Source organism: Podarcis erhardii (assembly GCF_964252035.2).
Source record: "Podarcis erhardii genome assembly, chromosome: 13".
Classification (NCBI taxonomy): Eukaryota; Metazoa; Chordata; class Lepidosauria; order Squamata; family Lacertidae; genus Podarcis; species Podarcis erhardii.
The window spans coordinates 28,288,932-28,313,379 of record NC_138502.1 but is presented as its reverse complement, the minus strand read 5'-3'; the positions used below and the strand labels follow the sequence as shown (position 1 = coordinate 28,313,379).

Here is a 24,448-nt window from a genome sequence, read left to right as displayed (position 1 = left end):
CTTTAAGACAGGGTAGCAAACAGGATCTGGTTGAACAGACTGGATCCTGAGCTTCACCACCTCCCCGCAGGTCATTGTGACAGGTGGGTGGGGCTGCACTACCTGCCAATTACCATGGTGTAAAGTTACTAAGTTTCCAAGGATTGTGCTCTAAGCACACTCCCAATTCTTTCCTTCCTTTCTGCAGGCACAGTTGACTTGACAGTGCCCTTCAGGCCAGAAAGACCTGCAGGCCTTGATTTGGTGCTAATAGTTTTATGCCCCTTCCTTAATGCCTCCTCCTGTGTTTCCTTTCGTCTTTTGCAGCAGCTCCCAGTCACTGTCCAACAATGAGCCCGACACTCCTCAGACCAGGTCAACAGGAAGTCCTTCCTCTGTTGGATCCCTCAATGGTTCTTCCCTTGGTTCCTGGAGCTCAGGTTCCTACTATCCTGGTGTCAGCTGCTCCCAGAAAGGGAATTCTCCCCTATCTCAGCCGTTCCAGAAGGGACAGACCCATAGCTGCACTCCTTCACCCGTCACAAGCTCCCCATCCCCTGTGCCCATTGTGCTTATCAACGGCCGTCTGGAAGACAGTGAGATGTCCTCCAAACTTTACAGGAATCACCCAGGTTCTTTCAAACAGAAGATGGTCCCACCCAGTTCTGGCTCATTTTCAGGTGCCAGCAGTTCCAACAAAACATCTTCAGAGAGCTCGCTCTCATCTTCTTCATCTCTGGACAGTAAGTCATCCGACCCCTGTGATTAGAACCTATATATATATTTACCCTAATTTCAAAACAACTTTGTTGCAAATGGGACACATGGAAAGGATCAGTGCTTGGAATGTTTATTTAAAAAAAACCTAATTCAAGTTTGTCCCATCGAAAAGGAACCGGTTTGAGTTCATCCTTTAACTAAACAGTTCCAGTTCATCCAAATGAACCTTTTAGTTTATAAAAAGTTTGTCTTCAGCAAAATAAAATCCAACATTCAGAATATTACAAGCTGTTGTGCTCAAGTAAGGGGTCCAAAAGCAAATTGGGGGCCACGCACAAGTAAAAAGATATCGTGACAGATAGAATGGTGGTGAAGCTTTCCCCAGAATTTTATTTCCATACTAGAAAAGGCTTGCCCTGTTTAATTTGTACCAGCCACACACATGTCAAAGGCACAATGCATCACAGGCTTTTTTCCTGTACTATTTGGTGCAAGCTACTCCTGTTGGAAGAGGGAAAATCCCTTTAGCACAGACAATACCAGAAATACTGGACATTCCTTCCTTCTGATTGCTTAGCAGCAGTGATTAAGTGACTTGGAGATCTTAGCAATAGCAGCACCTCTGTATCTGCCTAATAAGCCTTAGAGCATAGCCTCCACTTTTTGCTTTCTAACTTTCTTTATATTAAAAAAATGAAAGCTAAGTATTCAGTCCTACTGCAGAGGGTTGGGAGAGAATGAATGTGAAAATGAATTAGATACCTTTAAAAGATCTACCCCAAAATGAATTTAATTTTCCTTTCGTTCACCTGGCATTAAGGGAACTACTTTCAGGTATACTTCAGTCAATGGCTAACATCCTGCAACAATGAATTCAACAGGTTAATTTGTGTTCTGTGAAGAGATAACTTTCCTCTTATATCTGTTGTCTAGCCATTTCAATGGATGGTTCATTTCAAATAATGTGTCTCCTTTCCCTGGATCTTTATGATTTCATAAGTCCCTTTCAGACCCCACTTAAGTCATCTGTTTTCCTAACCTAAAATTTAAAGGAACAATGATCAGTCTCTCTGATCATTGCAGTTGCTTTTTGGACATTGCCTCCAGCTTTTCCTGTATCCTCTTCCCTCTTGCAGGCTATTCAAAAGAAACCCAGACAACGATGAAGTTCGTGATGGACACCTCCAAGTATTGGTTCAAGCCTAGCATCACAAGGGACCAAGGTAAAATAAGGCATGGCGTTCATGGGGGAGTTGAGGGAATAGCAGGGAATTTAAGAAACACTGGGCAAAGCCGCAGCCATATTTTCTTCCTCTGATATAGCAGGGCCCAGGGTCATCCTGGGCAAAATGAAGATCGCAGGAGGCCAGAGGGTGCATTTGTTAAGGGGAGGAAACATCAAATAGGAAAGAGGGTTTCTAAACCCTTACTGCTTTCTCCTTTGCAAACCTCCAGCCAGTCACTTTTCCTGACTCGACTGGGCAATCAAAGTGGGGGTGGGGAGGGTTAAGGATGCTCTCCTGAGCACTGCTTTCCCCAGCAACAGTGCCGGATTTATGTATAGGCTAAGTAGGCTGAAGCCTAGGGCCTCTAAATCTAGGGGGCCTCACCAGCCTGCCCTCTCCCCAGTGCCGCAGTCTCCCCTCTCCCAAAATTGCAAACCCAAGACTTCATGTGAGGACAGGGCAACTTGGGTCTCTAAATCTAAGAGGCCTCGCCACCCTGCACTCCCCCCAGTTGTGAGGGTGGGGGTGGGAAGGAGCCTCGCAAGTGGAGTAGCCTGGGGCCTCTCTTCATTTAAATCCAGCCCTGCCCAGCAAACCCCTGTCCTGGCTTTACAAATCAGAGGTAAGCACAGGCTGGAGAATCCTCCTTCGCTTATTCTGAAAGTACTGAAGAGAGAAGAACACTTGCAAGTCCACATATACAAGAGATAGGGAACCTATAGCCCTCCTGATCATAGCTGTCAACTTTCAGATTTGAAAATAAGGGATCAGCAGCCTCACCTGTCCCAGGGACAGTCTATGGGCTATCTAACAATCCAGGATAGCAGCGGGAAACAGAGGGAAACAACGCTGGAATAAGGGAATTTCCCACAAAAAAGGAAAGGTTGACAGCTATGCTCCTGATGCTGCTAGACTGCAACTCACATCATCCCAGACCACCTCCAGAGTCCAACAACATCTGGAGGTCCAACCGCAGGGTTCTTGCAAGGATTACAATGAGGGCAGGGAACTTCAGTGCAAAGTGGCCCTCCAGGCTTCTCAGTCTGGCCCACAGAATTCTCCCTAGGCCACACCCTATCTCCACAGCCCCTCCCCCCGCACTGCCCCACACTGGTCTTGCTGTGCATCCAAAGTGTTTTTGCCTGCAGAAATGTGTCCCTTGAATTTACACAAATGTGAAATGTTTTGAGCAGTAGAAAGCACCATACACACTATTATTGCTGTTGTTGTTGTTGTTGTTGTTGTTGTTGTTGTTGTTGCTATTATTAATCATGATATTGCCATCCCGCCTGCCTTCATAAAATAACACCCTTCTTTGGTTATGGCGATGCTTTGCCTACTGTGTGCCGTTAAACAGCTGTCCAGATGCTTGCTGATGAACCTCCTGGCACTTTCATCATGCGGGACAGCACATCTTACCGCGGCTCGTTTGGCCTGGCCATGAAAGTCTTCGGCGGCAAAACAGGTACTGAGGCATCCCTTGGGGGGGGAGGGGGTTGGTCTTGCTCAAGCAGGGGTGTGGGGTCAGTGGATTGTTCCCCTGGCACCTTCTTCCCAAAGCCTGAGAAGCTTCTGCCAGGCTTAGGGAGGAGGAGGCACGATGCTCATGTATGCAACATCGCCGCCACCACCCAAGCTGGTGCTTCTGGCCCTGTGTTCCCCTATGAAAAATTTCACTGCATACCACTGTGCTCAGGAGCTTCTATTGCAAGTCCCTGCAGGGTTTTAATACCTGCCTCAGGGTTTACTGCCCTGAGGTTTCCAGGGAACATAGAAAAGGAGATCTGAATACAGTGGTACCTCTAGATACAAACGGGATCCGTTCCGGAGCCCCGTTCGCATCTAGAGGTAAACGTATCTAGCGGCGGCATGTCTGCGTACGCGCACGTCGCGTTTTGCCCCTTCTGCGCATGCGCATGACGTCACTTTGAGTGTCTATGCATGTGCAAGCAGCGAAACCTGGAAGTAACGCGCTCCGTTACTTCCAGGTTGCCGCGGAGCGCAACTTGAACACGCTCAACTTGAAGCAAATTTAACCCGAGGTATGACTGTATGTGTCTTCCCCAAACTTCTGCTGGCTGGGGTGCACTTTGAAAACAATAATAAAAAAATAAAACTGGAACCACACATCACTCTTGCAACTGGAAAGATGTGGTTTTAGGGTGTGACAATGCCTACTGTCTATGGTCACATCTGCACCACCCATTTAAAAATACATGGTTTTCTCAGAAGAATCCTGGGAACTGTAGTTCTTTAAGGGTGCAGGGAGTTGTAGTTTCTTTGAAATGTTATAAACTAGTGTGACCTGGATTCTTTGGAGGAAGCCATGTGCTTTAAACGTATGATATGGGTGTTGCCTGTGTGTCTCTGCACATAGGATGTTACCTATGTAACTCTTGTTTTGCATTCAGTATTCCAACTAAACAGCTTACATTGAGAATATATTTGAAATGGTATAACCTTTATTTCTATCATTTCTTTATAACATTTCTTTAAACAGATTTTAGGAACAGCTCTTAAAGTTGGTGGCAGATCACACGGCTCCTTTCACGAGAGACAATAAATTGTTGGGTTTAAAATGAAATGAAATCCATGTCTGTAAAACAACTGGGAGGTGGGAGAGCCAAATAGTAAATTCTCCCTCTCCAGCTGTTTTAATGTTGTACCCCAGACATAGCATTGGTGATTAAAAAAAGAACAAAAGGCCAAGAATTTAGGAACAGAATATGCTTTGCTATGTTTGTTTGTTTTAATTTTTTGTTAAATGATACCACCTTTCTGTACAAAGAATACACAAAACAGTGTTCAGAAACTAATGGGTTTATTTACGAACCACTACTTGTGATTTATAATTTGTAAATATATTTTTTTAAAAAATGTGAAATAGCACTAAAATGAGTAAGGGGAAGGGGGTGGAAAGCGAAAGCAGAAGAGGATGCAAAGACACGAGCCAATTTTTAGAAGCCAGTTCAGTTTTTGCAAAGTCTCTGGTGCAAGAGTTGCATTTCAAATTCGTTTCAGCACTATTTGTTTTTGCTTCAAAGGGGAAGATGGCAGTGATCCCATCAGGCACTTCCTCATTGAGTCTTCTGCCCGAGGAGTACACCTTAAGGGCGCTGAAGAAGAACCCTATTTTGGTAAGACAGCCTTCCTGATGCATCTATTTGTTAAATGTCACTACAGTTGGTTCAGGATTTGTTGTTAGGAAGCTGTGTGTAACATGAGTGTTTCTGAAGTTACTGCATTTTGCTGTTAAGAAGAACCCAACGAGATCAAACCAAAGTTCCATCCAGTCCAATGTTAACACTCTTACTAAAGAAGCCATTCTGCTTGTTCCCACTCTGGCTTTTGCTAAACATTTGGGGTGGATCTCCAAAGTAATGAGCTGGCTGGTTTCCAAGGACAGCAGCGAGATCTCATATTTACCTGTTTCTGGACAACCCTAGGAAGAGCAAGGATGGATATGAGACATGATAAACTCTGGTTTGTCTTACAATGTCCCAAAAAAGACATGTTATCTCTGAAAACTGTTTTCTATTAGTTCTTCGTTGGCTCCCCTATAACAATTTCCCTAGTTCATTAACAAACATTCAGTGCAGCTGAAACAAAATTTAAAAAAATTCCTTCCAGTAGCACCTTAGAGACCAACTAAGTTTGTTATTGGTATGAGTTTTCGTGTGCATGCACACTTCTTCAGATACACATTCGGTGCAGCTGTTAATCAGTGGCAGAATGCAGGGGGGAAATGAGAATTTTGGCAGAGATTTTGGGTTCAGAGGTTTAAGAACATCGTGTACAAACCTCTTCCTCTACCTCTTTGTTACAGGAAGTCTCTCGGCGTTTGTATATCAACACACCATCATGCCTTTAGCATTGCCCTGCAGACTGGTTATCCCCAGCCAAGGTACGTTTAGGAACTGAAGCAAATAATTGCTGAAGCGCTGAAAGGAATAGTGTGCTCTGTCTAGTATTCATGCTACACATAGGAGAGGGATAAGGCTCTCCTGATTTACGTGCCGGCTGGGGCTGGATGGCCACAGGTTCTTGGAGAAGGGAATTTGACATATGTGGGGCCATCATCTGAAAAGGCCTTGTCTTCAGTGCCCACCAGCCTAATTAATCTTAGCAGGGCCTCTGAGGCCAATATTAGGACTCAGGCAGGTTCATATAGGCTGTCCATCAAGCAACCTGATTGTTCAGGGACGTAACGGTTTGTAACAGTCTTTTAAGCTGAGGCCGGAAATTCAAGCCAATTCAACTGACGCAAAATTGGTGTTGTCAGAGCTGCCCAAGGTCCCAGCTCACAGAGGACCAACGCCAGGTCGTTGTTATATACAAAAGTCTTTATTGAAGTTCAGTCTCTACTTCAAAGCTGTGGCGCGCAGCTCTACGTCTTAAACCCTAGACCGCCGAAGCTCCGTCTGAATCTCCTCCCCTCTGACACCAGTTTAAGACTCTAGCCCTGCTCCACCTCTTCCTCTGCTCTCTCCTCCTCTGGGTCCTCCTGTCCGCTGGGGCATTCCCCTTTCTGGACTCTTCTGACGCTGAGTCCCCTGACTCCTCCCCCTGCCTCCGGCGGGCTTTAGGACCTGGTTCCCAATCCGGGTTCTCTGCTGTCCCGCACGCCTGTACATTTGAACTTGGCACTCGCGCCCACCCAGTGACCTTCCTCCTGACCGTGACACTGCTTCTGTCACTGCTTCCCTCTTTCGGGAGGCTAGCTGGACCTGACCTCCCCTCCGTTCCCTGACTCTCCGATGGAGGCGTGGTCAGCCCTGACTCATCTTCTCTCCCTGCTGGGGGAGACGCTGGCCCCGACACCTGGGACTCTTCCCCCCCCACTGCGCTCTGGTGGGGAAGCTGGTCCTGATCTCCAACTGCTGCTCTGGGAGTCCCCGCTGGCCCCTTGCTTCTGGAGTGTCCCCCTTGGGACCCCCCTTGCCCTGGCCACCGGCGCCCCCTTCTGTGAATCTTCTGATTCGCTGGAGAGGCTCATGGAATCTCTCGGGCCACTGTCATCTTCTCCTAAGCTGCCCTCAGATTCTTCCCCTTCACTCTCCATTTCCTCTCTTCCCTGTGCCTCTGCTCCTGAGCCCCTGACAGGTGTGATATGATAAAATCTTCTAGCTCTCACAAATACAAGTACCACCTTCAAAAAATAAAAAGGCAAACAGCCCACCTAAAGCACTGGGGGGGGGGATAGCTAGGTAACAACTGAATCGGCATTTGAATCACTAGTAAATGTGACTGTTAGTAGAACTGTGAAGAGGGAGAGGTTGCTTCATCCTGCAGAAGAATGAAGCAACTCCTGTTTTTATGATTCGGCTTTAGTTTTGATTTTGGTATGCATCTTTAGAGACTGATGTGGTGGTTCCCCTGTGCATCAAAACTGAAAATTAGAACAATGCGGATTGTAATTGGTACATTTTTGCCCTCTGTCTGATTAGTTTTTTCCTACTTTGATTTCCCCACCTCCAACCTCACTTCAGATTTCTTTGGAGGAAGAGAAAATCCTGCTGTGGGTTCAGAAGCCACTCTTCCAGTTTCAATGAAAGCTGCAGGTAAGTGAAATGGGAGCATGCACACCTATCTGTTCAGTTTGTAGGGGTTGTTTGGAGTATGGGAGCCGAGTGTTGTAAATTCACACCTGTTCTTCTGTCTACATGCAGCTACATGCATGCTGTGAAGATATCCCATTTTGCCATCACTCAGACCAGCCTCATAAGTAAACTTAGCCAAGCTAGTAGCCTGCAAAATAATAATAATAGTAGTAGTAGTAATAATAATAATAATAATAATAATAATAATAATAATAATAATAATATATTTAATGTGCAGTATATCCCACCTTTCTCCCAAACTAGGATTCAAGGGAGCTTGCAACATTTAAACTTTTTTTTATATAAAATACGAAGTAATGGAAACAATCTGGTTAAGAGCAATAATCAAAATACAACGGAACGCAATTGCCGTGATAGCAGCAGCCCAGTGATCTGCATCGTCTGCGCCTTAGTTTTCAAAGCCCTGCCTGAAAAGGAAGGTTTTGCAGTGTTCCCCAAACTGAGTACTTGATACCCAGAGGAGGAGCTAGCTGTTCTGGCACCCAGAGCGGTGTGCATGCTGTGCACCCAGGGGCGGGGCAAGCGTCCCAGGGGGGTGGAGCGGCAATGTCACCCCCACCCCCCAGGGATGACACCCAGGGCAGGCTGCACCCACCATTCTCCTCCAGTGTTGATACCTCAATCCCGGGTTTGTTGATGCCCTGGCTAGAGGACGGATGGTAGCTCTTCACCCCAGCATGCCTTAACCACACACACACACACGGACTGTCCAACTCCAGGAATGCATATCTGGCCTTTTTTTTAAAAAAAAAAGTGAGAAACACTAGCAACCCGAACACCTTTCCCATCACAGCCATTTGGAGGGATTTGGGTAGGGGGGGAGAGTTTAATTTCATTTTTACATTTATTAACACCACCCCCGGAGGTCAGCAGCCACAACAGGTCATTAATCGTCCTTTCTTCTCTCTCTCTCTCTCTCTCTCTCTCTCTCTTGGCCTTCTGGCCTTAACAGTCTGCAATCTCCTGTACCTGCATTCCCTGACCATGGAGACGCTCACTGGCAAAGCAGCAGTTCAGAAAGCCGTGTCTGCCACTTTCGAACTGGAGGTCCTGCCTACGCCCACTATCGTGCACTTCAAAGTGACTGACCAAGGGATCACCTTGACAGACATCCAGCGGAAGTAAGGAAGCCGAATAGGACAGCAGGTGGCAGAGGAGGATAGAGCAACTTTTATTACAGAGTTGCCTGCTCTGTTAACTTGTTGGGGGTGGGAAAGAGGGCAACAAAAGCAGAGGTGCTCCTGGTGTCTATTTGCAAATGGGAACATGCGCAGGAACCGGGAAACACCCAAGGATATCCACCCAAGGGGGATATCAGAGAACGACAGGAGCGGAAATGGCCGGTCTGTCCCATGTGTGAAATGGGAATCAAACCAGTGAATACGATCAATATTCGCCGCTGTTGTTGTCATCCACATAATCATGGAATTGTAGAGGTGGAGGGGACCCTGAGATTCCAGGAATCTCAACTAAAGCATCCATGACAGATGTGGCTTTCTGTCCACAAACGTTACATGATTGATTACATCCTCACCACACCACCTCCCACATTTGCATTCTGTTTCCTTTGCATTGAGATGAATGGGGCATAACCATAATGTAAGGTAAAGGTAAGGGGACCCCTGATCATTAGGTCCAGTCGTGACCGACTCTGGGGTTGCGGCACTCATCTCGCTATATTGGCCGAGGGAGCCGGCGTACAGCTTCTGGGTCATGTGGCCAGCATGACTAAGCCACTTCTGGCGAACCAGAGCAGCGCAAGGAAATGCCGTTTACCTTTCCGCTGAAGCAGTACCCATTTATCTACTTGCACTTTGACGTGCTTTCGAACTGCTAGGTTGGCAGGAGCAGGGACCGAGCAACGGGAGCTCACCACGTCACGGGGATTCGAACTGCTGACCTTCTGATTGGCAAGTCCTAGGCTCTGTGGTTTAACCCAACAACCATAATGTAATTTTCATCAATTTTGTAAGTTACGTAATTTCATCACTAAGGGCAAGACAAATAATGTAGGGGGGGGGTCAGTGCAGAAGAAAGGAAACAGCACTGAATAGTGCACATACAAGAAGGGATAGCCATTTTTGAACTGACTTCTTAAGTAACTCGTTGGTTTTGTTTTGGGTGTTTTCCTTTTTTTAAAAAAAAAGTAAACATGCTTGATTTTTCCCTCCTCTCTACAGGGTTTTCTTCCGGCGGCACTATCCACTGGCTGCCATCAGCTTTTGTGACATGGACCCTGAAAACCGAAAGTAAGTGACCAGGCTGCTCCTCCAGTATTGCTACCAGCATTAACAGGAGGCCACATGCAGCAATTTTGATTTCTCCCCACCTCACCCACACAGTTTATTTCCCAAGCATCTATTATTTTAGGGCCAGTGCTTTCTCTCCATGTGGTTGGCCATGGGAGGCTGAATAACAATAACAATAACAATAACAATAACAATAACAATAACAATAACAATAACAATAACAATAACAATAACAATAACAATAACAATAACAATAACAACAATAACAATTTATTATTTATACCCCGTCCATCTGGCTGGGTTTCCCCAGCCACTCTGGGCAGCTTGCAACAGATCAAAAATACATTGAAACATCTGTCATTAAAAAACTTCCCTAAACAGGGCTGCCTTCAGAAATAATAATGGCTCTCTATGGCTACTCCCAAAAGGGTGGGCAGACTTCAAGCTTGTCAGACCCACTCAGCCTGTTTGTTTCGCAAGATCTACCAGCCAGAGCCAGCTGCAAAAGACATAGAGTTGGTGCCTTATTAGCCTAAGGAATTGTTTCTCAGTACCAGAACTGAACTGGGCTCACAGCCTTTTCACAGCAAACTGCACTCCTGGGACTCTGCTATACAGCTGCAAATATAAAGTTTTAAGTGCATTATACAAATGTGACACTAGATGGCAATGGTGCGCTAATGGCAAATTCAATGTATATTTTTAAAACTTTTTTTAAAAAGCGTTTTCACAGCGGGTTTGTTTTTATATGTGTCTAGATTCCACCCCGGTTAGCTTTTTTCATTTCACTAAGTGAGCAAAGTTAATTTGTTTTTGGCTATTGCTTTTTTTAAAAAAATAGTTTTTATTAATATTTTTAATTATACATATCAAAATAAACATTTTACGTAATACCATATATCCAATGACTTCCCTCCTTCTCCTTCCATGGTTCATTTTACTTGCCTACCATTCCTGCATATTTTACTGTAGCCGTTTTAGTCAGTTTTCCAATTTACATCATTCAAATGTTAATCAAATTGTTGCATGTATCTTAATGCTGCCGTTCTTGCTGTTGTTAAACCATTGGGAGCCAGACACCCTTGCCTATCTACTAGTAGTAGATCCCAATGCACTTTCTGTCCACCCATGTTCCAGACTATTTCCTAGCAACCTACGTACCATATTCTTTGCTTTCATCTGGAAAACACTGGGTTGCAGTGGTTTGGCAGCAACCTACCCTGGATTCTTCATAAAAAAGAATGGCTGAATCAAAAAGGGGAAGCACAAATGTTGTGTTTTAAGCACCTTCTTGCAAAGTTTAATTGCTATAGTATGGTGGATCAGAGCTGGCCCAATACATTTTGGCATCTGACACAAACCCCCAAATAGCGTCCCCCTCCCTGCCAGGGAATAAGAGCTGCAGGAAAATCTGTACAACGGTACCTCAGGTTAAGAACTTAATTTGTTCTGGAGGTCCGTTCTTAACCTGAAACTGTACTTAACCTGAGGTACCACTTTAGCTAATGGGGCCTCGTGCTGCTGTTCTCACCCTGAAGCAAAGTTCTTAACCCAAGGTATTATTTCTGGGTTAGCAGAGTCTGTAACCTGAAGTGTCTGTAACCTGAAGCGTCTGTAACTCGAGGTACCACTGTATCAGGAAGGGGGGGGCAGGGACAAAGATCTGCATCAAGATCTGCTGCCTTATATTGAGTCAGACTGTTACATTAAACAAGCTTGCTAATGAAATGATTTGTTGAATATGAAGTCTAATTCCCCCTTCCTCTCTTTTTTGTAAAGGTGGCAGAAATTTTCCAAAATTTCCAGGTAAGCTATATGGATGGGATGAGCAGCTTCATGGAATGAAGGCTATACGATGATATGAGGAATTAGAGATTGCTTAGGGAAGGCATAAGCAAACTCGGCCATCTAGATGTTTTGGGAATACAACTCCCATCATCCCTGACCACTGGTCCTGTTAGCTAGGGATGGTGGGAGTTGTAGTCCCAAAACATGTGAAGGGCCAAGTTTGCCTATGCCTGGGTTAGGGCGACTGTTTTCTCATAAAGCATATTAGTAGCAGCACAATCATGCATTCCTGCTCAGAAGGAAGTTCTACTGAATTCAGTGGGACTTGCTCCCAGTTAAATGTGTGTATAGGACTGCAGGCTAAGGGTTGAGAAAAAGGCAGCAACAGAAATTCAACTAAAAGGTACCCTCATGGTAAGCTAGCACCCAAATGCTGAGGGTGCTTCCAAATGGGGGTTTATTATGGGAGTGGAGGCTTCTCTGCATGTTTTTTCGCAGCCATTGGCATCAACAAGCCAATATGTAAATCCCTGCCCCCCCCCCAATTTAATCTGGATTTCCTTTCTGGGAAAATCCTGGGGGTTTTTTTAAAAAGGGGGGGGGAGCTAGTGTGTCACAAACACACCCCCATTCCTGATACCTGAACCAATTTGTTTACAATATTGAATCCCTGTTTCCTTGAATGCAAGTCCCGTTGTGAATTGAATTGAACTGAATGGGTCTCACCTGCGGACATGTGCTTAAGATTGCAGCTTGTGTCCCTTTGCTTTCTATACCCCTTCATTAATTTTGGATTTGAACCTTAATCTTCTGAGCCTTACTTTTCTAAAACAAATTACGGTATATAACAAAAGTGATTAAAGGGGTGAGTGGAGGTGGGTGTGGGGAGAGAAATGGGGCAGTCAGTGTAGGTGAGTCACCCTGGGCGTTGCCTCCTCCCAGCTCCTTGCGTTCCAAGCGAGATGCCATTTGAACAAAGGAGTGGAAGAGAAAAGGGGGGTGGGAATGCCTTTTGTGATTCTTTGCCCTTCCCCATGACTACCAGAAGCAGAATATATTCGGCAAAATGAGGACATGGAAAATTCCTTAAACCACAGAGTAACGCACCACCTCTGGCTGTGCATATGCGACACATTTAAAGCACATTTCCTTCCCCACCCATACAAAAAAGAATATTGGGAACTGCAGTTTGTTGTGGGTGTTGGGAGTTATAGTTTTTTCGGGGGGTAAAATACAGTTCCCAAGGTTATTGGGGAGGGGTAGGAAATGTGCTTTAATATGCCCAGCCAGAGGTGGTGTGTTTCTCTGTGGTTTAAGGAATCATGGTGTGTCCAAAGTTCAAGTCTACATGCCTGAGCATTTCTTCATCTGTCATGAGCGTAAACCTATCACATAGGGATTTGTTTCCTCTCTGTTTCTCACCACAGGATCTTCGGTGTCATTGCCAAAAGCCCAGCAGACTCTGAGAATATCTGCCACCTCTTTGCAGAATATGACGCAGTGCATCCGGCTTCCCATATTGTTGACTTCATCAAGAAACTTCTACCTGCTGCTTAACGTTGCCCAAATGCTGGGGTCCTCTGTTTCCTAGCAATGCTGCCCCACCACTCCCTATACCCTACCCCAGAAGCGCAACAGTGCGCTATTGGTCTTTGAAAGCTCTCTGGGTTGCATTTCGAAAAGTCTCTGGAGACAAACCATGGCTGTATGAGTGTTGTGAGGGCTGCAACAGAAATGTGGCAGTGGGAAGCAGCAGCAGGTCATATGTCTTTGCAGGAATGATTCAGTGACTGGATTGTCTCTGTACAGGAAGGCCAACCGTGTAATTTCTGGGCTCCTATTTCAACCAGAATACTCTTTAGGCCAATTGATCAAAAAAGGTGTTTTTCTACCCTGTGGGAAAAAGCTAGTCTTGCAACATGCAAAGTTGTACTGATTTGCCTTGGTAATAGCAAGACTTTGAGATAGGTCTGCCAACAGAAAAACCACTACAGGGATCCATGCTCAGTTCGTCCCTTGACTGGACTATTGTAATGTGTAAATACTTTACGAAGAATATTTAGAAGCTGCAATTGCTTCAGAATGCAGCTGTCAGAGTGTTAAGTGGTTTGGCACCAGCCTGCTCATGTAATGAGATCAGCAGCAGAGGCCCTTCTTGTTGCCCCGTTGTTAGGGGATACCCACAATACAGGGACACAAAATAGGAGGCCACCACGGAGAAGGCCCTGTTTATGGAACTCACTTCCCTTCGCTATAGGGACAACACTGTCATTATTCAACTTTTGTTGCTGGGTAAATATACCCTTTTTTCACCCAGCCTTTGAGAGATGGTTGAGCTGAGAGGGCTAACTGTAAACATGGCTGCCATAGTGTTGTTATTTTGATACTGTATATTATTCTTATTAAATATATACTGGGCATATCAATAACTTCTATATGAATCTTATTACTGTAATCTGTCCTGGAACCAAGAGCGGCTGAAGTGTGGGCTAAATGATCAAAATTGTCAATTAATTAATGTCACCCCAGTTCTGAAAGATCTGCAGCGGTTGCCTCCATGTTTGTGTTTGGCTTACAAAATGGCCTGCTCCGTGGCAACGCAGGTCTCAGACTGGGTGCAAGGTGAGATTGAGACTGGATACAGAGGCAAGACGAAACAGGAAAAGGATCAAGCTTGAAGCCAAGATCCAGCAGCAGTAACAGGCGGTATGGTGGGGCAGTGGTGCTCACCTAACCGTTGAGCCGCTGATGCTTACAGGGAAGGAAAGAGCAGGGAGAAGTAAGGCAATAGGGAGGTTTGTGCAGTGCAAACACACCGGCGAAGCTCGTCTGGCACTCCTGCTGGTAAGCTTGCACCGCACCAACCTTCCTGCTGCCTCACCCCTTTGTCGTTCTCAGTAAGCAGCAGCAACTCGGCCATCAGGAGGCCAGGTGAGTGCCACCGCCACACCATTTGCAGCTCTAGAAATTCAGGGCTGTGATGTTGCTTCAGCAAGAAACAAGTCAATACTGAGCCCTGTAGAGCTCTATCCTAATGGTTGGCCCCCATCCACATTGTAAGGTGCTGCTTTAATTGAAGGGGCCCAGCCCTCTCCAGGAGTTGTCTTCTGCAGTACAGCAGGGGAGCTTCTGGCCTCTTCCACACTAGAATACACTGAGGCCAGCATTGCTGCATCCTCAAGACGTGGGACACTGCCCCCCACACCACACCCTTGTTTGTATGGGAGCAACACTTCCGGGACTGGCTCTGTGCTCCAGAGAGCTCCATTCCATCACCCGAAATGGACTTTAATTTCTTTTTGCTTTTAACTTGTTGTTTTTTGTTTGCTTTTATATGATGTTATTTTGGGGTTTTAATGTTTTTATATTGTTGTAAACAGCTATAATTTTTTTAATGATACTGCAGTATATAAATATTTTTATAAATAAGTAAATAAATCTTACTTCTGGTCCTGGACATAATGCCCTACATGACTTTTGCTCCAAATACCTGGAGTAGTGCCCCTCCCTGTACCAGCCTGCCTGTGCCTTCTGATCTGCAATGGAGGCCCTACTTACTGTCCCTCTATTGGGAGATATTCACTATGGAGTGATGTAGCAAATGACCTGTTGCAGGCCCTCCAAGTGTCCCTATTTTCCAGGGACATCCCTGATTTAGAGAAGCTGTCCTGGTTTCTGATTTGATCCTGGAATGTCCCACTTTTCCTATTTTCATTGGAGAAATGTTAAAGGGTATGAAGTTATCCGACTCCCAAGCCATCTGAAGGCAATCCTGTATAGTTTTATTATTGTTAAGTTGTGGGTGAACATATCAGACAACACAGCGATTCTTCAAACAGCTCTTGTTTATTCACAGGCCAGAACAGAACTGAACTGAAGGGTTCAGCCAGCCTGCCTATATAGAGCTCCACTACAATCACTTTCTGTAACTATCCAATCACTGAACGTCACTTTCAATCCCTTATTTGTATATGTGGACCTGAGTGAAAACTTATCTACAGTATCCCCCTGCTGGCCCAGGGTGAAAACTTCAGTACATAACAATTATTATTATTTATATGTTGGAAGTTGCCCAAAGTGGCTGGGAGTGGGGGGTGGGGAGCCAGTAAGATGTGTGAGGCATAAATAGTAAAATTATCATGATATTTCTGGGTTGCCCCAGCCACTCTGGGCAGCTTCCAACATATATAAAAACATAATAAAACATGAAATATATTTTTTTTAAAAACACCTTTCCTATACAGGATTGCCTTCAGATGGCTCGGAGGTCAGATAACTCCATAACCTGCACCATTTCTCCAATGAAAATAGGGACATTCTAAGGAAAAGGGGGACATTCCGGGATCAAATCAGAAACTGGGATGGCTTCTCTAAAGCAGGGAGATCCTTGGAAAATTGGGACACTCGGGGGGTCTGGGCTAGCATTAGCATATGTATAAAACCAGGGTTTTACGATCTTCTGAAAGGCTCCGAAAGAATGATGCCAACAGCTTTTAGGAAGCAGTGGCACAAAAAACTCTCCCAACAAAATAAAGAGTTGAAGTGCATTTCTTCGACTGATTCTGCTTCTCTTGCCCCTTGTGACTGACCCAATTTGACCTTCTCAGTGTTCGTCAGTATTGCCAACGGCAATGATTTGCGTATAATGCTCTTGTGTTCTTGGCCCCTCTGCTGGAGATGTTTATGGAGCGCCTGGCTAGTGAGATTTCTCTGAGGTTTTTGCTCTTTTCCCCCATTCAGATAACAAAAGTACTCAAGCTGGGCTGCAGCCTCCCACTGGCAAGGGGGCCTGATTCATCCTAAACTGCAGGGGGTGCCAAAGAGTCAGATTTTAGCTGCATTTCCCCCCCCTTTTTTTCCCCTTTTTATTTGCTCACCCTCAGTCCAAAGCATAGGAAGGGTCTACATTGCTGGTTAGCGCAGGCCTATTTTGATTAAAGCAAAAACATAATCACTCTCGTTAATGTTCAGTTTGCTTTCCTTTTTCCCCCCTTTTTTCCTGGCACGTTGCAAGCTGAGTCTCCGAGGGAACCTGGAAAGCTTCTTGTGCAATCTGTGAACAAGGCTCTGCTTTTTAATTTTGCAGATATTTATGACAATTCTGTCCCATGAAAACACATTTGTCATCACAAAGGGGGTTATGAAGAGGCAAACGAACACTCTGGCTCCCCAGCTATCAGCAGAATGGGCCACTTTCTAAACTGGCTGTTTGCCTTCTCGTTTTTGTTTTGGTCGGTTTTTCCTTTCCTTTGACTTGGATTTTGGTTTCTGTTCCTATAATGGCCTCTGAGGCACTATCCCAAATTTGCAGCGGATGGGAGATTTGGCACTTGCGGTCAGGTTTCTGCTGTCGGGGCGGGGGGGGGGGGCATGCGGATCTGGTCTGCTCTTAGTTCTGCTTAGTAGCAATGCTGCATAAATCCAGAAACTGTAAAACAAGACATAAAAAAGACAAGGCCTCTTTTTCAAACTACACCCCACATTTCTTGAATAGCATTTAGATCACGGCTGGGGAACCTGTGGCTATCAAGGAGGGGGGGGTAACCTGTAGAGGTCACCCCTGCCATACCCTCCTACATTTCTCTGATGAAAGGAAAGGCGTGCTCTCCAATGTTTCACCAATAAAAATAGGGACGTCCTAAGGAAAAGCGGGGCATTCCAGGATCAAATCAGAAACTGAGGCAGCTTCTGTAAATCCAGGACTGTCCCTGGAAAATAGGGATACTTAGAGGTTCTGACCTTCACCCTGTTAAAAAGGTTGCCAGCAGGGCAACCAGGGGTGAAATGCTCCTCTTGCACTGAGCCAGCCATCACAACTGTTCGTATGTTGCTCCTTATGTCAAGTCTGCTTGCCATCTAAAAAATAATTTCTTTTTGCAATTCTTCTAAATTTTGCATATGTCTTTTGCTATCTTTGCTAGGCTATAAATAGAAAGTCTATGGTTAAAGATGTACCAGGTTCCGTTTCAAGATTCGTTCTCTCCATTGCAATGGCTCCCCAAAGTTCATTTTGTTTGGAGGATCAGCCTTTCTAATGCTTTTGAAAGTCACATTTGGGGTTAGCCTGGCAGCTCCCACAATGTTCTTTAACAACCATTAAGCATAATAGCGCTGTACATAATTACATACACGTGGTTTATCAGGAAAACCCACTTGTTCCTTGATATATAATATTTACAGGGGTTTTTTTCCCTTTCCTTTTTCTTTTTTGAATTGTGGGTTTCTAGTACCACAGAAAAAACAGGACTTGGGCATGTGATGAAGCAATGAGATGCAGCCCAAAGTTGTGCCTAGATTCCCTTAAGCCACATTTTTCTAACTGTTTGTGGAGGGCCAAATTAGCTTTGAGGAAAAGGTGTATTTGGGGTGGGTTGGCAGGGCCACAATGTTCTTTAAGAATCGTTAAACACAACAGTGCATTGTGCACCGTTATGAATTATCAAGGACATGCATCTTGCAGAAATGGAAAGCATCTCTTGCCATACCCCCCCCCCCCCATTTTGCACATGCGGCACATCGAATTGCATTGATAATGGGGTTGTAGGTAAGGGTGGGCGAGAAATGTGAGTCAGTTCACACTCACCTAATCCACACTTTCTGAAATAATGTGCAAACTGAAACACACATCCTACAGTCTTTTAAAATTCGCACTCCTCCGAATTTTGCAGCACTCCAGCAATCCAGTAAAGCAATGTGTAGCCAAATGCTACACAAGCATTTGAGACAAATTGCCCATATAAAATAAACTAAAAATAATATAACTGCAGGTGTTAATGAAAACAACATACCCCCAAAATGAGGGTCATTGCTTTGCAAAAAATATTAGGCAAAACTGCATACATTCGCTTTATGTTGTGAACTGCGCTGTGCTCTCCAGATGAGGAGCAGTCTACAAATAACAATAACAGTAATAATAATACAGAACTTTATACCAAAATGCTGATGAAGTTTCCTGATTGCAAGGTTGGAATGTGCAGGACTAAATTCAAGATTAAGGGAGGAGGGTTGGATGGGAAACAGACTAACTAAAATAGACAGTGGGGCTGCGCCTCTGAGTCCCTGCCCACAAAGCCTTGCAGCACTATGACACCTATGTGTCAGAAATGGACACCTGCAAGCAAAAGCCTACACGTGTTGACTTTCTCTGTGTTCTAGGGCCCTGCGTGATGTGTAGAGTGCTGACACTCACAGAAGTCTTTCCCTCGCAAATGCCATGCCTGACATGTGGACGTCAGAGACAGAGTCCACCCCCACCACCATGCAATCTGGGGAGGGCCATATTCTTTATAAACATACACAGGATCAGGCCCTACGTCTTATTATGATAAGCTCACCTATGTATATGTATATGCACACGCACCCCAGGATGTCCTGGCACCCAACACGCTTTTTGCACGCACTGATAAAAGGAGCAGAATCCTCTCGCCGAGACAGATTTATTCAGTGGAAAAATGGTTGTCAGGTGCCAACTGGGGGAAGGGGGAGGGATCCGGGGAGGGGAGTCTCAGTGCCACGTCCTGGCACGTGTGTGGCGGTGGCGGGAAGGCCTCCTTTGCCCTGGGGGCTTAATTGAAAAATGATGACAAAGGCTGTCAGGTTTGGATCGCGAAGCGGAGTCCAAGGGCTTTCCGAGCTGGAATGTTTGCTCTCGGCTGCCCTCACACTCCCCTTAATTGCTTTTTGAAAAGGAAAAGAAAACAGTTTAAAGATGGACTTTGGGAGGGGAGGCCGAGCCAAGGCCCCCCACTCCATTATCGCCCTGCCACAAAGGCTCAGCTCAGGGAAAACATTTGCAAGGGGAGGAAAGGCGGGTGGAGAGGCTTTTAAGCAGATCCAATTTCCAGGGGCTCTTTGCAAAAATAGACGGGCCTCTCACTTTGCAGCTTGTATTGCTTTTTCTTTTGTCACTGTAGTTTGCTAACACTTCTTAGGCTGAGGTTTAAAAATAAAATCTCTGCCCCGCCCCCTCCTGTGGACTTCAGTTCCTTTGCTGTTTTGGGGAAAGGGGTGGGGGAAAGGGAAAGATTTAGGAACAATGTTTCCCCACCGCCTGGTCAGCAACAGGGAACACAGCCTTGGAAACATCTGAAGTCACAATAAAGAAGGAAGTGCCTCTGAGCATCTGCAGAGTGGCTTTTCTTCCACTCCTGAGTAGCCTAGCCACAACCAGGAGGGTTTGGGGGAGGGGGGAGGGGGAGGGCTTCTCAGGAAGAAAATGTGATGACCAGGAAAACATTCCTTTCCATTTTTATGCCGAATGCTAGTCATTTTCCCTCCTATTCGGCCATCTTGTTACTAGACGGAATGAGGGAAGTAATTACAGTTGGTTACTGTGATGGGATAATGAGCTGCTTGTGCATAAAAGCTTGATCCCTCTGGGGTTTGGCTGGTCAACCAAACCGAGTCACTAACGGAGCCCCCAAAGCATGACTCCGTCAGTCGCTGGTAGAATCTGACAGTGGGCGTCTACGGAACTTACTCCAGCATAAAAACTGTTTGACGGACATGCGCCTCCTGGACTCTCTGCGTGACAGTTTCCGGCGAAGGGTGGGAGTTCCTAAGGGGGGTCTTGTTACCTCTTCACTATTCTCACTGGAAGTATCCCAGAGCCTCCCCTCCGACTCCCCTTCCGCCGGAGCTCCTGCTCTCCCCCTACTGGTTCCTTCTTCTGCTGCAGAATCTCTCCTATTCTCCTGGAGCCTTTCCACCACCTGTTCCTCCGATGGCAGTTCCCTGACAGTTACCTAGCAATCATAATGTGGCAAAATGAGGCCTGTTGGGTGAAATGGCTTTTGACATCCCCAGATCCCCTTTTGTTGAGAGGATGGGCTTTTACAGGTGATGTCAAGGAAACTAAATAGGCAGCGACCCTTCTGGAAAAGGACCCCCTGTCTCTCCCCTCCTCTCTACCTCCCCCTCTACCTCTTACCCTGGATGGAGGTGATGTTATTCAGGTGCCTATGTAGGTGAAAGAGAAGAATAGACCAGCAGTGTTGGAACCGAGTCTGAAGCAGACAGAGCGAGAGAGATGCTCTGTGATGAGTGAATGCTATAGCACTGGGGAATCGCTTTGGGGAGCAGAATATGTTGGAGCAAGCTAGAGTGAACTCTTTATTCACAAGAACACAATCTGCACAGACTTGACAAGAGTGTCAGGACTAATGAACAGCTGATCCCCAGTAGGCCTTGCCCCATGGATCAGTTGCTGAGAGTGAAAGTCCCCATCTCCCCACAGCCATCTAAGTCCTAAGGTTTTTCCCGAGCAATTGGAGACCACGCCTGTGTGAAGACAACCTCTCTTCTGCCCTTTTCATGCCTCTTCTGGTTCTGGGAGACAAGCAGGAAGGGGAGCTTGTCTCAGCAGGAGGGGGATACACCAGTGACTCCTTACCAGCCTGACTTATCTCTGCCTCTTGGCCTCTATCCTCCCCTGCTTCAGCTTCTGTCCCTGATTCTGGACTTCTACCACAGACTCTCCCTGCTCACTAAGCCCTGTTAGCTCTTCAGCTTCCAACACCTCCTCAGTCTTCTCTCTTTGTCATCCAACCACCACTCCCCAGGCTCTGAACCTTCTTCCCTTGGTGGTTTCCTAGCTAGTTCCTCCCACCATTCCTCTGCGACCAACCAGACCCTGGCAATCTGTCATCACAGAACTACAGTATGTCTTAAAGAACCTTGTTCCAGAGAAGCCTACAGCTCAGAGATTGGGGTAAGCAAAACAACAGCATCCCTTTCTCAGGATGCCTTAGGACAGCTTTAGGATTTCATTGGACAAGATACTCTCAGTGGGATGATCTCCTCACCATTGTCAGCCAAGTGCCTTTCTCATTCATATAATCATGGAATTGGAGTGTTGGAACGGACTCCAAGGGTCATCCAGTTACTAGCCTCTCCTTCTGTGTCCAATGCCATCACCTCTGAAAGGGGAGGGAAAATTTGTTCCAGTACACATTAAAAAGCCGAATCTCTCCAATTAACATTTTCCAAAACAACATGTGAACCGAAACTCAGCTATCCTTCAAAATTTGCCTTTATCCTAATTTTGCAAGGCAGTTCTCCAGCCGACAACAAGGCATCTATTAAGGGAAAGTATGCATAGAAATAGATATACAGTGGTACCTTGGGTTCGGGTTAGAGACTCCGCTAACACAGAAATAGTACCTCGGGTTAAGAACTTTGCTTCAGGATGAGAACAGAAATCGTGCTGGGGGGGGGGCAGCAGCAGGAGGCCCCATTAGCTAAAGTGGTGCTTCAGGTTAAGAACAGTTTCAGGTTAAGAACGGACCTCCGGAACGAATTAAGTACTTAACCCGAGGTATTAGTGAAATGCACTTGATTCGGAGGAAATGGCTTGTAAGGATGTGTGTGTTAGTCCAAACCGCAAATAAAAATGTGTCTATTAGGAGAAATCTGCATTCATTTTCATGATGAGCTTTCATGATGAGCTTTTTTTTAAAAGAAACAAATGGGTCACAGATATAATTTAAGATTGGAGAAATGAGAAACTGAGGAAATCGAAGTGGTCAAGTTCCTTCCATCCTCAGGTGTGCATAAACATAAGATAGGAAGTTGAGAAGCTTCCCTGCAATGTGAAAGCTCAGTGGTAGAAAACCTGCATTGGATGCAGAAGGTTGCAGGTTCAATCCCTGGCCTTTCCAGGTAGGGCTAGGAGAGAGACACCTGCCTGCTATCCTGGAGAGCTGCTGCCAGTCAGTGCAGACAATGTATAGCTAGATGGCCTAATGGTCTCCCTATGTTCCTACGTACCCCAAAGCCCAATACATCCTTTCCACCTATTATAATTTCTGTCAGAAAATGTGCCAAAAGCTGTTGCAAAGGGAAATGCTCGATTTTGCAGCAAAGAATAATGTATGTAAATTTTTGTTGTATATTTTGCTCACGTCGACCTTGGTTCCTCCTCCACCATCCTGGCCCCCAAGTCCTCGATACAGAACTTTGGCATTCTTAGGACTCTGGAAGCTTTTCTTCGAACTTTCTGCTTCCTTTAATATTCTACCAGCGCGCAGCAGTTGAAAACTTTACTCCTGGCCAAAATGCCTTGCAAAAGGATTCTGGGGTGGGGGAGAGGCCGAGGAAGAAGAGTTATAATTTGATTCACTCTCGCTTTGCTCCAATTGTTTACAGGATCGAGGGTCACGGCGTGTTCCACTCCTGTCTCCAAAAATGTATCTGGGGAAAGAACAGGCTGTTAACTATGGACAACAAATGCTGATGCCTCACGCATTGTGTTGGGCGCCGGGTGAGCAGGAGTTTGTTTTGGAACAACTCGAGGCCCAGTGGGGACCAGAAGCCATAATATAATGCCTGGGGTAGCATTTCTCATATTGTCCCTGACTCAGCTAGGAAGCCATGGCGTGCGCATTCAAGAAAGGCTTCACCTTTGTTCCGACCAATTAACCGATGAGATTAAATTCCATGCATATAAACAGGAACTGAAAAAGTGAAGGCAGAGGGGGAGGGTCTCTCCTTTAGCAAGAGTTGACTAAACCTTGCATGCACTCCCAAATGCACAAAATGTTGAAAAGCAATTGCACTTTATCTCTGGATTAATATTGGAGCTAAAGTACTACTCTCTGTGATTGTATACACACCAACTTATATGTAGCACAAAAAATGTAGTTTTTCTCCATCCAGCATGCTGCTTTCAGTCAAGAGTGATTCTAGATCCTGCTGCCCACAGGGGTGTGTGTGTGCTTTTGAAAAACCCCTTTTCCTCCCTGCAAATGCCCCAGAAGAAGGATGTGGAGGTTGTGGTATTGATATATGCCCACATCATTGAGCAGTTGTGGATACATTCACCTGTTTTTAAATGGACAGGCTGTGGGGCAATACAGAATCAATCTGCAATCAGCTTTTATTTCCAGAATGCAATCAGCTTCTCAAGACACACTTCCCAGGGGCAAAAATATATATGCAATAGATCCAAACAGTGTGTGGACTATGGGGGGGGAGTGCTCAGTCTCCATTGGTTCTAGAAAAATAATAATAATAAAATGTGTGTATAAAGCCTTATAATATGAGAAATCAGGTCAGCCAATTGGCAGTAGCTGTGAGTTAGTGGTTTGGAACCAGTTCAGCTGGGCTACAACTCCCATTATCCCTGGCCGTTGGCCGTGCTGGCTGGGGCTGATGGGAGTTGGAGTCCAACAACATCTGGCAGACCTCAGGGCTGACAAAAGGGAGCACTTCTTTGCTCAATGCTTGATTAAGTCACAGGATTCTTGATGTGGCACCTCTGTGACATAACTCTGTTATGACTCTTCATAAGAAGAAAGTGGAGCTCTCCAAAGCAGGATACATCTCTGCATATGCTGGAAGAGGATATTCAGTTTCTGTTTCAACATGGCTGCTGGTCTTTCTTCCAGAAAGCAGAATGCTTGACAAGCTGTGCCTTGATCTGATCCAGCAAAGCATTTTCTGGTCCTTTTTCCTCACTTCCATGCTTTGATTTGCATTTATCACAGGGCCGTCCGGTCTGTGTGCATGTAGACAACAGCTTTCTGGGAAATCTGTGAGTGGATCTTGATTTCCTACTATTGTTCCCTTGCCTTTCAGGCTGCTTCCCTTGCCACAAACTACCCATTCAGCCCACCCTCAGATGAGCTACTAACTGGTGACAGTTGATGGACAGAGGTGGGTTGGCTGCTCAGCAAAGCTAGGGTATGGGGAGCCAGAATCACTTCTCTTCCTTTCCCCCGCTGTAGCCTGATGGAATATTTTATATTTCTCTGTCGAATCTTTCTGTTTGCTGATGCAGAAGGACTGGTGAGATATAACCAGTAGCCATCAGTTTGAGTCCAGTGTGAGTGTGTGCCTTCCCAAGAAAAGCATCATCCAGGAATTC

The 24,448-nt window shown here is 45.6% G+C and overlaps 1 protein-coding gene across 3 annotated transcripts in view; it reads left to right on the top strand.

Annotated features, from left to right (window-relative positions):
- Positions 1–15,045, top strand: part of TNS4 (tensin 4) — a 30,648-nt gene extending 15,603 nt beyond the window's left edge. For all 3 annotated transcript variants that reach the window (XM_081837847.1, XM_081837845.1, XM_081837846.1), the window contains 10 exons: positions 307–722; positions 1,836–1,922; positions 3,283–3,390; positions 4,970–5,062; positions 5,752–5,829; positions 7,415–7,486; positions 8,499–8,667; positions 9,727–9,795; positions 11,575–11,601; positions 13,011–15,045. In XM_081837847.1, the coding sequence (XP_081693973.1) occupies positions 307–722; positions 1,836–1,922; positions 3,283–3,390; positions 4,970–5,062; positions 5,752–5,829; positions 7,415–7,486; positions 8,499–8,667; positions 9,727–9,795; positions 11,575–11,601; positions 13,011–13,140 (1,249 nt within the window). In that variant the 3' untranslated portion in view covers positions 13,141–15,045. The remainder of the gene's footprint in view (positions 1–306; positions 723–1,835; positions 1,923–3,282; positions 3,391–4,969; positions 5,063–5,751; positions 5,830–7,414; positions 7,487–8,498; positions 8,668–9,726; positions 9,796–11,574; positions 11,602–13,010) is intronic.
- Positions 15,046–24,448: the final 9,403 nt, after the last annotated feature.